The sequence below is a fragment of the Periplaneta americana genome, chromosome 11, assembly GCF_040183065.1.
Source record: "Periplaneta americana isolate PAMFEO1 chromosome 11, P.americana_PAMFEO1_priV1, whole genome shotgun sequence".
NCBI lineage: Eukaryota > Metazoa > Arthropoda > Insecta > Blattodea > Blattidae > Periplaneta > Periplaneta americana.
Window position 1 is genome coordinate 175,212,271 of NC_091127.1, and position 14,404 is coordinate 175,226,674.

At 35.6% G+C, this 14,404-nt stretch overlaps 1 protein-coding gene across 2 annotated transcripts in view; it reads right to left on the reverse strand.

The window, feature by feature from the left end:
* Positions 1-14,404, reverse strand: part of LOC138709625 (excitatory amino acid transporter-like) — a 117,935-nt gene that overhangs the window by 43,610 nt on the left and 59,921 nt on the right. Inside the window, exons 2-3 of one of the 2 annotated variants that reach the window (XM_069840528.1) lie at positions 7,058-7,154; positions 2,398-2,596 (exon numbers count right to left, since the gene is read on the reverse strand). In XM_069840528.1, coding sequence (XP_069696629.1) covers positions 2,398-2,596; positions 7,058-7,154 — 296 coding nt within the window. The remainder of the gene's footprint in view (positions 1-2,397; positions 2,597-7,057; positions 7,155-14,404) is intronic. The other variant, XM_069840529.1, reaches the window with a different exon arrangement.

Sequence of the window (14,404 nt, forward strand, 5' to 3'; positions counted from 1 at the left end):
TACTTACAACTCTCTGTCTTTAAACTGTGATTCTCAATTAGATTTCAGTTTAACAGTTGAAAAATTTCATACAATATTACAAAGAATTGTATTTCCTTAGATATTTAAATTATGAAGAAGTGTATTATAATGTTTTTACTCTAGTTTTTAAATAATTTTGCATCATTATATTGACATTTGGCACTATATTAACTGCAATATTATATTCTAGCATCTTTTACCGTTATGTATTTTCTTTCTTTTGTTTGTGTTGTTTGTTTTTTTTTCTTATTATGTATTTTGTGTATGTATCTGTGTAAGCCACCTGTAATTGAAAGCGTTGTTGGTGGATTTAAATAGATAAATAAATTATCGTGCAGTAAAAAATAAAGTTAAGTTTTGTTATATAAAATCTGAATAGAAGTTACATTCCGTATGCTTAGAGTTCTCTATTTTACGACTCTGCAGCTTTACAACTTGTGACCACTACCCTGTGTGCTGTACATCGATTCTTAATTTATTTCTGCCTGCAATAATTTCATTTACATTGAAATATGGAATTGTTCTGTGTTTCTCATATTGCTCATCTTATCTTTCAAAGTGCGATCACAGTCTTTTCACAATTTGTCTTCTAGGGCCTGCCTCATTAATTACCCTTGAGTAAATCTGTAAACATTCCAATTCGCGCATCTGACATATGTATGTGTTTAGCCATCGCTATAAGATTAGTGTGGTCACAGTGCAACGTGCTTTCCGTGGGAGATTTAACCTTGCGAACTCGAGAACACAGAACGCTTTTTGCCGAGGTGTTGCCATTCTGAGATTCAAGCGGCAAATACTGTGAGCTGCAGGTCGGGAGGAGGGGGCACGACAGAGCACTCTACCGGCAACTATTGGAACCTTGAAAATACGCTCTTTGTAATGCCATGCGACTCGTTCCGATGCGTTGCTTGCGTATTGCGAAATAAAGCTTCAAAACTGGTTCATTCTTTTTGAAGGAGTCTGTGTATGCACAGTACCAGCCGCCACTGTTACTAGTACATCAGCTCTGTTTACGTTCACGCGCCCTGACCTATCTTATGTTGAGGCAATGCAAGAGGCATGAAGCAGTCAGTAGACCAGTAACCACCCCCTCCGTAGTCGTTCGCGCCTTGAGAACACGAGTTCAACAGGCATGCACTAGACCAGTGATGTCAAAGCAAGCGTATTCTTCTGACCTTGACGTCGTGCGCGAGCAGCAAGAGCTAAGCATGGAAAGAGGAAGGGTTGTGTATATGAATAAGCAGCCTGTTGGATTAAGAAAACAATGGTGCACAAACTTCAAACGGAACGTGAAATTTTATGTCGTTATTTTTATATGGCTTCTTTCTGTTTAATATTACCTAGTATATTGTCTGTAAAACAAAAGTACTAACACTGATTTCTTAATATTGCACTTGTGTTTTAAATCTTAATAACATAATAGAGAGTTAAGAAGGAATATTCACTTAAATTCCATAGTAGTATAATATTATGCTGTATTAAGTGGATGAAACACATCATTCATAAAGAAAGTGATATTCCAAAGAAAGAGATTGAGTATGACATGATAAGTTGGAATTTATATTGATGGTATCTTTAGCCTTACAAAAGTAATCAATAAACAAATCAAAACAATATTACAGTACAAAGTAAAGTTACCTAGGTGCTGTATCTGTTTTAAGTGTAACTAATATTACATAACAAAACTCTTACCGCATTATGCTTTTAAGGTGATATTTGTGAGCAGCTTCCTATCTTCAGGATATTAAATTATTTTCTCGAAATCTGCTGAAGCTATAGAGCTGACATTTTTACAACACATGGGCACGTATCTTTTGCTTTTGATATAACAGCAGTTGCTTTGTTAATTCATTTCCTTACAAACAATTTCCATGCGAATATTTTCAAAATTTTCAATACACTATCTTCAGTAATACGTATATACGGTATATTAGATTTACGAAAACATTCTGTAAGGCTACTAAATAAATAGGCCTATACCTGAAAATTTCACTTTTCTATACGAAAAGTTGAGAAAATATATCTTTTGAATAAAAAAATCAAACTTGTGAAAAATGAGCATTAAAATTAAAACTTACATTCTTATAATGCACTTATACTTCTCAGGCAAATCTAAAAATTAACATGGATACAGTTTTGATGAGTTCTCTTCCCTTTATCTATTGAATCAGTGCTGGCCATCTCTGAATATAGCTCGACCAAGCGGCATATAGCCTACCACCTCTTTCGTCTGTCTCTTTCCTTTCCGCTGTAAAGCGCTCAGGCTCTCCTGGGCTCTAAAGCGCGCGCTTGCTCCTGTGGGCATCAATTGACATGCTTGCACTAGACCGTCGTGGCTTAACCACGTGTGTATTTTACGAGTACATAGGTGCTCACCTGATACGAGTGATGAGATGATGAGCGGAAGGATGAACATCTTGAGCAGTCTCATGAGAATCTCTCCAGGGAAGGAGACAAGCATGATAGATTCGTCCGAGAACCTGGCGAGGCGCCCCAGGAATCCAACCAGCACCCCCACCACCACTCCACCGACGGTGAGGGCGAGCAGGAGGTTGGTCCGCAGCCATTCCAACACCTGAACGAACCAAATGTGTGTTTATAGTTGGTTATTTAACAACAATAGAAAGAATGAAATTATAATTTAATAGAAAGGTAATACAAGGAATGTACCATAGACCTATATTGTTAAAGAACACTGACGGAACGGTCACACGTCGCTACTTTTGCTGCGCAACTTTTGTACTGCAGCTGCAAAAGTTGCGTGTCGTGTTGACACGTAAGCCAAAAGTAGAGCGCTGCACGCTACTTTTCGTGCTGCGCAACCCGAGTGCTGCAAAAGTTGCAACTGGAGGTTGCGAGTCTGTTCACACACAAGGCGCTACTTTTGCAGCCGCAGCCATGATGCAGGTTTCCATCTCCGTGTTGACTTCTCAATATACATTTTGTGGTTATGTTCGCATTATTAAGAAACTCATGCGAAAGCTTACTTATTTATTATTTGCTTTTCTGTCCTAACTAGTATTCAGAAATTGACATTATTTTTACTATAAAGCTTTTAAAAACGCCTATATACTTAAATGATAACCAACAGCATATTCACGTAATCATTGTTGGCAACCGTCCTGTTTGAAACTACGCTACAGAAAATTTAAAAAGTGAATTATATCGTCAGCAAATATGCTCAGACTGTGTTGTGCATTTAATAACTGTTACAAATAATTGATTTTCATCACATCTAACACTAAAATACATCCAAACAATAAAAGTATCATTGACACATTTGGGTGGCAACACTGGTCGCAACCGCAGCAAACGTTTCAACAAAACCGATATCAAAAATGCTGCGGCTGCAACCCTGAGAACCCTGTTCACACGTCGCTACTTTTAAGCTGCGCGCAGCATGGAAAAGTAGCGGGCAGCAGGTTCGGCAGCCACTACTTTTCGGGTTGCACCGTTGTTCACACGTCACAGTACGAGAGTTGCGCAGTTTATTGTACTGCAGCGGTGCAAAAGTAGCGACGTGTGACCGTACCTTGAGAATAAGAAAATAACAGACTGCTAAATGGAAACCTTACGTTAATAACGTGTAACTATCAGGGGAAGAGGGAAGGAAGCTATAACAAGAGTGATATTCCGTAGGAGGCTGAATTCTATTACGGACAATATATCTTCTTTTCTGAAGAAGGACGTAGCGAATGCTAAAATCTTAGGATTGTTTTAGGGTGGCTTCAGACAAGGCCACTTTTAGTGGCGCTGCGAACGCATGTTAGTAGAAGGAGATATACTTTTGGCAAATTTGCTCATACGGAGAAAGAATAGACGTAAAATAGAAGAAGAGTTTGAGTCCATCCATTAATTTTAGAAAGACAGAATTGAGGACTATCCCATACCTTGTTTGATGATATACATCAGAATTACAGAATTTAAAATTACACATTTTGTTTACCTGTTAAGAATTCAAAATTAAATATAATAGGCACCAAACATGAAACCAATCACAGCACGTACAAGTAATTCAGCCAATATACTAGAAATTGGTGTCTGTAGGGTAATGGCAAAGTCAAAGGCGTGGTGTAATTGAACCCAGGTTCGAACCTGAGATCAGTTAATTTTTCATCTGTTTGTTAATATTTTATTTAGTACATTATTTTAGATGCGTTTTTTTATTGTAACGTGAAATAAATAAATAATATATCCATAATTCGCACTAGTCCAGCAATTTTGTAGTCTATGGTTTTATTATTATTATTACTATTATTATTATTAGGGGAGACTGTTGTACCTTTAGCATAGTGTACGTTTGAACATTTTTTGTTTTTTAATTTTTGCTGCTACCTAGAGGACTCAAAATGAAGTAGATTGTAGAGAAAGCCGCTACGTAACTCTGGTCGTAGTTTCAGTTTGATTTACTGCAAAGTGTGAGTTCCGTGGACAAAAGAATTTTTTTAGTACCAAAAGTAAACATTTCGTTCATTGATGTATGTTTTCTAACACAAAACCAGATTGCATTTGTTAATATCTTTCAAGTACGGTGTGTTCCCTATCATCTGGTGAGTAATAACACATTTTAATTTCCATGATTTATTTGACTCTCTAGTTTTCGGAGCCATATTTGTTTAAACGTGCACCCTCTTGTACCTTTGAACACAAAACATCTTGTACCATGAAACATGTTCCAAATTACACGATACTATCGGTTTTTGTTTTTCTTTTATTTTAAGGTCATGTCACGAAGTAAGTCTGGAGTTAAGAGATCCCCAATTGATCCGGATGTCTTGAAGAAAGCTGTTGAAGCAATTATTGCTTCTCCAGGAAATAAAATCTCAATCAGAGAAGCCTGCTCTGGTTTATGATTGCAAATACATTTTAAATACGATTGTCAGTTTTTACAGCTATATTCCCACCTATATTCCATGTGTCCCAATTTACAAGAGTGTATGTTCCAAGGTACATGATCCTGTTGTACCTTTGAACACATTACATATCCCTTCATTTTATTTTTTCCATCCTTAATAGATCTGTAAAACAGGAAAATACATACAGGAAGTTGTAAAGGAATCATCAATAATTATTTCAAGCATTTTTTCATTAAAAAATTTTCATTTCTCAAAATTAAAAAAAAAAATAAAGTATCAAGTGTTTAAAGGTACAACAGTCTCCCCAATGATTATTATTATTATTATTATTATTATTATTATTATTATTATTATTATTATTATTATTACCATCGTAATTCTATATTATTCTGCCGTGGCAAATTTTTCTAATTAAGCCTGTACACTGTCGTGATGGAGCAGGGAATTCGTGGCCCAAGAGTCGTCCGTTAGCAGCGCTACTAACGCGCCACTAAAAGTGGTCTGGTCTGAAGGGACATTTAGTGAGTGAAAAAGGGAAATGAAAAAAAAAAGAAAGGGAGTGAGTGAGGGAATAATATTAACAAGAAGAAGATAGGAAGGGAAGAGAAATAAGAACAATGACAGTTTTAGTATGAGCAAAAGTTTCCGTCGTGTCGATAGTCTTTTTTTTTTTTCCAATCCTAAGGCCCGGTTGCAGAAACACCGATCAAAATATGATTGGCAGTCAAGGAGGGTTTGATTGGCCATCAGTTCTATTTCTGTTGCAGAAAGAACAATTAGTGTTTGATCGGAGATCAGTCTTCCATCAGATTTGATCAACAGATTTTTGCTGGTTAAGTCACTGATCATAGATCAAGTAGGCTATTTATGTTGTTCTGTTTATAATGCAGTTACTGTAATGTATATAGTAAATAGTTATAGCGTAACAATATTTTTTCGACATAATGGATTCTTCTGATGAAGAAATTTTAGAATGAAAAATATATTATTAAGAAGAAGGCGTTTCCGTGATAGACATGAATTGTTTTTATGTATAATGACAGAGAATTTGAGCAAAGATTTAGGTTAAGTAAGGATTCGTGTGTTTTGTTATTTTCAAAAATTGATATATGCAGACAGACAAATCGAAACCTTCCACTTTCTCCTATGAACCAAGTTCTAATAATGCTGAGATTTTATGCTGTTGGAATTTTTCAGGCGGTCTTGGGTTATCTTATTAGGGTCCACAAATCAACTATTTGCCGAGTAGTTAGGAATGTTACCTATGAAATTACTTTGTTATGGCAGGGTCTCATAAATCCCCAAACTTCAAACACGGAACGATTTGAAATCCAGAGAGAATTTTCAGCCATGTCAGGATTTCCAAGAGTAGCCTAATATTAGTTGTATAGACTGCTCACATCCCCATCCAATCACCTGGTTAAAATGATGCCGAACTTTATCGAAATAGAAAAGGTTCCTTTTCTGTGAATATACTGGCAATATGTAGTTTACGCCATCATTGAAATTCTGGAATGTTGTAGCCGGCTGGCAGGGTTCTACACATGACAACACAATATTTTTAATGAGTAGGTTACGAGCTCCATTTGTAAACAGAGAGATGGGAAATGGAATTATTTTGGGTTATGGAGGCTATGCATATTCCAATATCTTGTCGACTCCCCTAGCAAATCCCACAACAGAAGCCCCCTCACGTTTTTTTTGCTTCATTTTTTTCTCACTATATTGTAGTCTATATACAAATAGAATCCGCCTGTTTCCTTTCTACAAAAAGCAACAAAACAGCAAAACATTCACTTGAACATTCACTTGTTTTCCTAGTCACCGCCCACTTGATGCATTCGTTTCGCGACTTTTAAAGGGCATCAAATTGGCTGTGGTTGCTAAATAGCGCTGTTGTCAAATGTATTTCTTTCTCAAATCAGCAATTAGTAAATTGAGACAAGTTGATTGGAGATTCACGTTTGTGCAACGCAATGAACAATCAGATAAATTAGACATCAACTGATTGGCGATCAGGGACTGATTTGATTTGCGTTTCTGCAACCGGGCCTAAAGACGACAAACTAAACTTGATTATGGAAAGTCTAACAAAAAAAAAAGTGTGACAGGATGTGAAGGCTTGCTTAGATGTTGAATATTATTTGAAATTTTGAAGTAGACTTTTGCAAAATACATACCAAGTCAACTTTAGACCTGGCGGACGTATCCATGTTGATCACGTGACTCTGGAAGACTTCTTGTTTCTCGTCATCCTCGCCAGATCCCATATCTGCCCTGCAACAGAAACGGGCGATGCTATGAAAGCATTGTTTAACTTGGTCTGTTCATTTCCTCGAGTACGGTCACTGACCAATCAGTTGAACTTGTATATTTTTTTTGGGATTCCTTTTTTTTGTCCTTTATCCTTATTTTTCACTACATCACTTCAAATACTGAAAGATCTTTCTTGGAAATATGATTTTTAGAAGTATTTCAATATTGAAAAATCAAAGCAAATCCCTTGTCTTCAAAACTCCACGAGTACCAAGTTTTTTTCATCAAGTTTTATTCATTAAATCCTTAGATACTAATTTTCTCATATTTTAATGATATTAAATTATGCATAAATTCTAAACATCCCTAACGGCTTCAGAATTGTTTTTGGTTTTAAATATCTTCTTTGAAGGGCTTACATTTCATGATAAAGAAAACTGCACATGGATTTTTAAATGTGAGAATTGATTCATAAGATAGAAGTCATCTTACAAATCATAATGTTTGCTTGATAATTTTCCATAATTTTTAGAAGTTAAAAATAAATCATATCATGAAAATTTTTCAATGAAGAGCTGATTCCATGCACTGCTTTGTGTATTGCAATATTCTGAGTATTCTTGCAAAGTTTCATGTAAATCGAAGCAAATGGAAGCCGCTTCACCTTCATCTCATTCAGACGCTAAATAACTAGATGTTGATAAAGCGTCGTAAAATAACTACTGAAAAAACTATTAACAGCTGACTGATGTTAGCAGTCTGGGCAACGTGCGAACTTCACCGTCAACATCGATGTGAAGGAATAAAAATGAACCAAGTACTTGTCATATTTCGTGTACAATTGGAATAATTTTTATTTTTTATTTATTTATTTATTGTTGTTAAGTGAAGTGTGAATTTTTTAAATAAAGTTCACTACATTTCAAATGCTGTGATTTGTTTCGTATAATGTATATTAATTAACATTGCCTTTTGCATATGAATTTAACATACATTGCAGCATACATAGAAGACAGTGGTTTTCATTATAACCCTAGAGCAGTTATTTGTATTATTTCAATAGGTTGGCAACTCTGAATTCAGTAAAATCAACTTTAATCGTGGTAGCAGTTTGCTGTAACGTGCAAAAAAGTTAAAATGCCACTTATCGTTGTAATATTCAATACTTGACTCCCTTCGGCCTGTAGAGTTCTAAAGCTTATGGAAATTTATTAATCAATACTCAATGCTAACAAATATCGAAACTTTTAATCATGTCGCCACCATGGCGCAAGACCACAAATTCAGGCAGCACAATATAAACGAGCGGGAATACGACTGATCCTAATAATGATAAAGAAGAACATTTCCGCTTCTCCCTCTAAGAAATCGAACGGCTTCGCTGATTTTGTAGCGGGATGCTCAACCTCATTAACCACAACGAAGAAAATACTTTGTAAGTCTGTTATTTACCGCCGCTATAGCAGCTGTGAGATTATCTAGCATCAGTGAAGTTGATGATAGCGAGATGGTATTGTTCAGGGTGATCAGTGCAAACGGAATTGGAGTAAGCGGACGGGATGCATCCTTGGATGAAAAGGCAAACGTGCTTCCGCCTGAGCTACGTCGGTGTTCGAGAAAAGACTGCCTATCATTCACTCAATGACAGTTTTCTGCCCAAGGGCAGGCCCTTCACTGTAAATGCAGCATTCTCTCGTCTTCCTCTTTGTCTCCATGTACCTTAATGTTGCCTATCATCCGGTATCTTCTGCCCCGAACATTTCTCTCGCTCATCATTCCTTCCCTTTGATGTTTAATGTCACGTTTTTCCTTTGGATGCATATACAGGAACTATAATATTTCTGTGTCGCAGATATATCTATTCTGCCACATGCACATTAAATTCCACGACAGAGTAGTGTAAACCTTACCTATAAGCTATGGGCGTTGTCTATTATAATTCACTTTGTAGGTTAGCTGTCAGCTATGACAGAGTTCTAATGGCCATGTGTCATTCGTGGAAGAGATATCACTAAATTGCCAACATTTTGGTTTCATGTTTCACCCTCACAACTTCGTCATGTATTCCCCTACAAATGAAAGTTTCATTCAATGAATACATCTCGAAAACAAATTTTACCATATGTGTCATATAATTTGTTTGTACATCTTGATTACACAACTTTTAACACTGTATAACATCGGAATATGTATGGTAAGACTTTCCTGTGTTAAATTTCGACCTATTTATGGGTCATCCTCAGAACTGGTCGTTGTTGGTATTGGCGCCACTTGTTCTGTTTCCTGTGAGGGTGTGTTCATGTGGTATAGTGTAAGTCAAAGAGTGTGTGTGTTTTGAAGTTGAGTTGTGTGTTGAGAATTTCGTTGGGGTGTGTTTTTGTGTGTCTGTATATTTCATATTGTTCTAGTGTGTTTAGTTTCTGGCTTTTTGGTTGGATGTGTAGTATTTCCATGTCTGTGTTGATGTCTCTGTAGGTGTGGTTAGTATTTGTGATGTGTTCTGCATATGTGGAGGTGTTCTGTAATTTTGTTATGGCTGTGATGTGTTCTTTGTAACGTGTTCGAAATGATCTGCCTGTCTGTCCTATGTAGAAGCTGTTGCAGGTGTTACATTTGAGTTTGTATACGCCTGTGTGGTTGTATTTGTTTGTTTGTGTTGTTTGTATGTTGAGATGTTTTTGTAGAGTGTTATTTGTTCTGTATGCGATGTTGTAATTTAATTTCTTGAATGAGGTTCCAATTTTATGTGTGTTTTTGTTTTCGTATGTTAGTGTGATGTATTTTTTGTGTTCTTGCGTTTGTGTTGTATTCTTATGTTTTTTGTGATTATGTTTTGTCTTACGTATTGTGTTGTCTATTATGTTAGGGTTGTATCCGTTTTCTTGTGCTATGTATTTGATTGTGTTTAGCTCTTCGTTGTAATCCTGTTGGTTCATAGGTATGTTGAGTAGTCTGTGTACCATTGTTCGGAATGCAGCTTGTTTGTGTTGTGTGGGGTCGTTGGATGTGTTGTGTATGCGTGTTGTTGTTGTAGTGGGTTTTCTGTACACTTTGAATATGTGTTTGTTGTCTACTTTTGTTATTGTGATGTCTAGAAAATTTAGGAATGTGTTGTTTTCCATTTCTAATGTGTAGTGTAGCTTTGGGTGTATTTTGTTTATGTGTTGATGCAGGTTTTGGATCTGTCTTTTGTTTTCTTTGTATAGTATTAGTATGTCATCTACGTATCTGTGCCAATATATGATGTTGTCTGCGTGTTTGTTGTTGTCTTTGTTTAATATGTATGTCTGTTCTACGTGGTGTAAGAATATTTCTGCTAGTATGCTGGAAATGGGTGATCCCGTGGGTAGGCCTTCAGTTTGTGTGTAATATTTGTTATTGTATGTGAAGTAGTTTTGTTTTGTGATGATGTTTGTGGTGTGGATGATTTCTTTAATGTGTTCTTGTGGTGTGTTGTTTTTGAGCATTTGTTATAGTATCTATAGTGTATCTTTTATGGGTACGGTATGTTTGTGTATAGGTTAGTTATGTCGAAAGTTGCTAATGTTGTATTGTGTGAGATTTGTTTGTCTTTTATTTCATTCACTATGTCTATGTTGTCTATGTCTAATTTGTTTAATTCATAAACGTGTCGTCAAAAAATTGGGTTTCGTCTAACATATTGTATATGAGCAACATCGTTTCTAAACATATTAAGTCCACCGGTGGATGAAATTGAATTAGTTATTTTTCCTTACTTTATCTTTCATATTGTGAAGTTTCAAGTCGATGTATTTGTAAACCTTGAAACAAGTACTTTAAAATGGTTGTGGGTAGTGTAATGAAAAAACGTCCGGTTTACGAGTAATTCAGTTTTTCTTCATTCCTGTAAAAACATTATTTCTTTGACATAATACGATTTGATACATCATATTGTACAGTACTGATATACTTTTCTCCTTCATTACACGGAGTAGGTATATTTGTCTGTTCTGGCTTCACAGTTGATCATTTGTACGTATTTTCGGTCTCCCTATGCCTTTTATTCCTGTTGGTTTTATACACTATTTTTATAACCTCATGCTATAATCCTATCTAGATGCTGAACAATTATTACAGCATTGTTATCATACAAACTAGAGATCTGCCGTTCACTCCTTATGCCAACATTTTTATATGATCTAAACTTGTACAGTAGGCTACATCCTTTTCATCTCTTAAAATTCATTTCAGCACATCTAATTTTATTCAGAATTTTCTGTGATTGTATATCCATGTTTCTGCCCTATAGAGAAGAAGAGGTGTAGCCATTGTTTTATAAAAATTTATTCTGGTCTCCCTTCTTGTTTTATTCTTAAATGTTGCAGGAATAGTCCCTTATACATCATTTAAAAGTTTGATATTTTATTGTTTACATATTTTTATGTTTAATTTATTGTGCTTATGTCGTAGTCTAGATAATTAAGATCTTTAACATGTCCGGCAGAGTTTTCTTCAAATACAATCCTTACTTGTGTTAGTGATTTTCCCCAGAATTTCAACATTTTGGTATTTTCTACTGAGATTTTAATGCCATAATATTTACATACGTTGTTTAAGTGACGTAAAGACCTCTATTTTTTTATAATTACAATGTCATCAGCGTGTAATAACTAGTATATTTCTCTCAATAATAAATTATATTGTCAATAGTTTTGTGTATAGTCCAGATCAGCTTACTTAATACCCTAAGTGTGATACCTAATCATTTCTCTCCTATTACTAAATATCCTAGTGGATTATAGTGCGTTTCTACATATCATGTTGAATTTTCTTTTACCAGCTTGGTTTCAAATTTCGAGTACTTACAAATACGACAACTGGTGGTTATTTTGTAACTGTTATGTTGGCAGCAATATTTTTGGTTTGCGGTAGAAGGAATCTGGTGAAATGGAAGTATCTAATAAGCTTGTGAAATTTTAACGTAATTAATAATTAATTAGTAATACCGGCAGGCTATTAATATTAATACCAATACATAATTTAGTTGTGTCGCGTAGTGATTCCAATTCAACACCATATCCAGGTAAGTGTAATTAAATAATATATAACTTACAGACATAGGACTACTTTGAATAAAATATGCATGTGGCTAGTGGACAGAAATATATTTTTTAATGCTCAAATTTTTGTGGAAATGTCCAAGAGATAGCATCGTAGCGACTTTTTTGAGTAGGGTATACACTTCAAAGTGATATTCTGTTTTCGGAATTAATACAAATTATTTCACGTCATCAAACAGAATACATTACAGGTTAGGACTCGTGAATCGTAAACCGTTTAGTCAAAGCAATGAATTTTATGTTGTCAAGCAAAATACATTATTAGATCATTTTAATCTACTAATTACCAACATAATGTGCGAGAGGTACAGGAGGAAAATACAGGGTGATCAGTTTGTTTATGGATAAATAAAAACCACTGTTAAAATTTACTATTGAACTTTATTAGTTGAAACTTTGTGTATACAGCATTGAAAGATGGGATATTTCTCAGAACTCTACATGACCTCCAGTGCTCACTCTGCACAACTCATAACGGTGATGCAATTCAGCCCATGTCCGTTGAAATACATTAGCGGGGTGGTTTGTTAGATCATCAATGTTCCTTGGTTTCTGTGAATAGACAGTATGACAGTATTCTAAAAATGACTGCGATGGTGGCACCAGTACGTTCTCTCCCTGGTCGCTCTACAGGCACAATCCACTGTAGGCACTGCAGTGAGTATGAAACTTTACCACATGTGCTTGGAAGTTACCCACAGGGAGAAGTACTCAGAATAAAACGTCACAACATCATACGTTCTATGATCGCAGATGCACTTCGATCCAGAAATCTAGACGTTCACGAGGAAGTTCATTGTATTGCTGATGGTGGGAGCAATCGTAGGATCGATATCATAGCTATAAATAGAAATAAACAGATAGGCGAAATAATTGATCCTACAATCAGATTTGAAATCTCAGCCATTCAACCATCTGAAGTGAACGAAGAGAAAAAGAAAATCTACGAACCCAAGATTCAGTACTTATCGGCGAAATACAACATAAAAAAATCGCAGTTACCGGTCTCTTCTTCGGAACGAGAGGCACCATTCCGAAAGCCTTTGTAAAGCGGAGGGAAAAATACAAGCTGACGAGAGATCTTCAAGATTTCTGTAGCGATATTTCGTCAGCATCTTTATGGTGTACTTTCAATTTAAATTATATTTGGTTCTATTTTTTTTTCTTATGTCTTAATCAATTTTGTCTGAAACCTTTTTTTTATATCATTTTTCATTTTAAATTTTATTGTGAGCTATTCTGTGTCGCAGGGCAAACCCAAAATATTGGGTCAGACCAATAAATTAAAATAACAAAACCCCACACGAAGAAGTCACGAGGGGTTAGATCTGGGAAATTTGGGGGTCAAGCAATTGGTCCATCACGACAACACCACATACGATTGAAAATGACGAACCTCCCATGCCTAGTGAGGGGGTGCATCATCTTGCTGGAATGCAATGTTCATATTGTTGTCTTCAATGGAAACAACTGCAACATATCCAAGTAAAATCCATAGCGTATTGTCTTTTGTGCAAAGAAGGATCGTTCATACACTTTATTGCTGCCCACTCCACACCATACGTGAACTTTTGGTCTTTTCAAGCTCGTAGGAGACATGCAATTGTGTGAGATTACTCTCCCACTAAACATGAAAAGCTGCTTCATCTGTAAATAGCCATTTGTTTAAGAAGCCGTCATCTTATGCAATCTGTTGGCACATCATGGATGCAAAATTGAAACGAACCACATGTTTTTTTTTAACACAAAACAGAACATTAAGGAATTGTATTTAGGTTTACATAACGTACACCATATTCACGTCGAAATTCTCTTTGAACTGTTAAACACTCTCAAATTTGTAGCATAACAAAGAGCAAATTGTACCCGCTGTCGATTTGTAGCAGCCCCTTTAAATCATTTACGATTTTCATTTCACATTATGCGTTGTTGATTTTCATTCTTGCCATGTATGGAAACTCCCATCTTTTAAGTAGGATATTACCAGCAAGATATTTCTTATACTATCATGATAGTTTTACAATAATAAATTAATACATCTTGATTACACAACTTTTAACACTGTATCACTTCGGAATATGTATGATAAGACTTTCTTGTGTTAAATTTTAACGTACCTTGTTTACATGTTTCGACCTATTTCGACACAAACACAAGAACACAAAAAATACATCACACTAACATACCAAA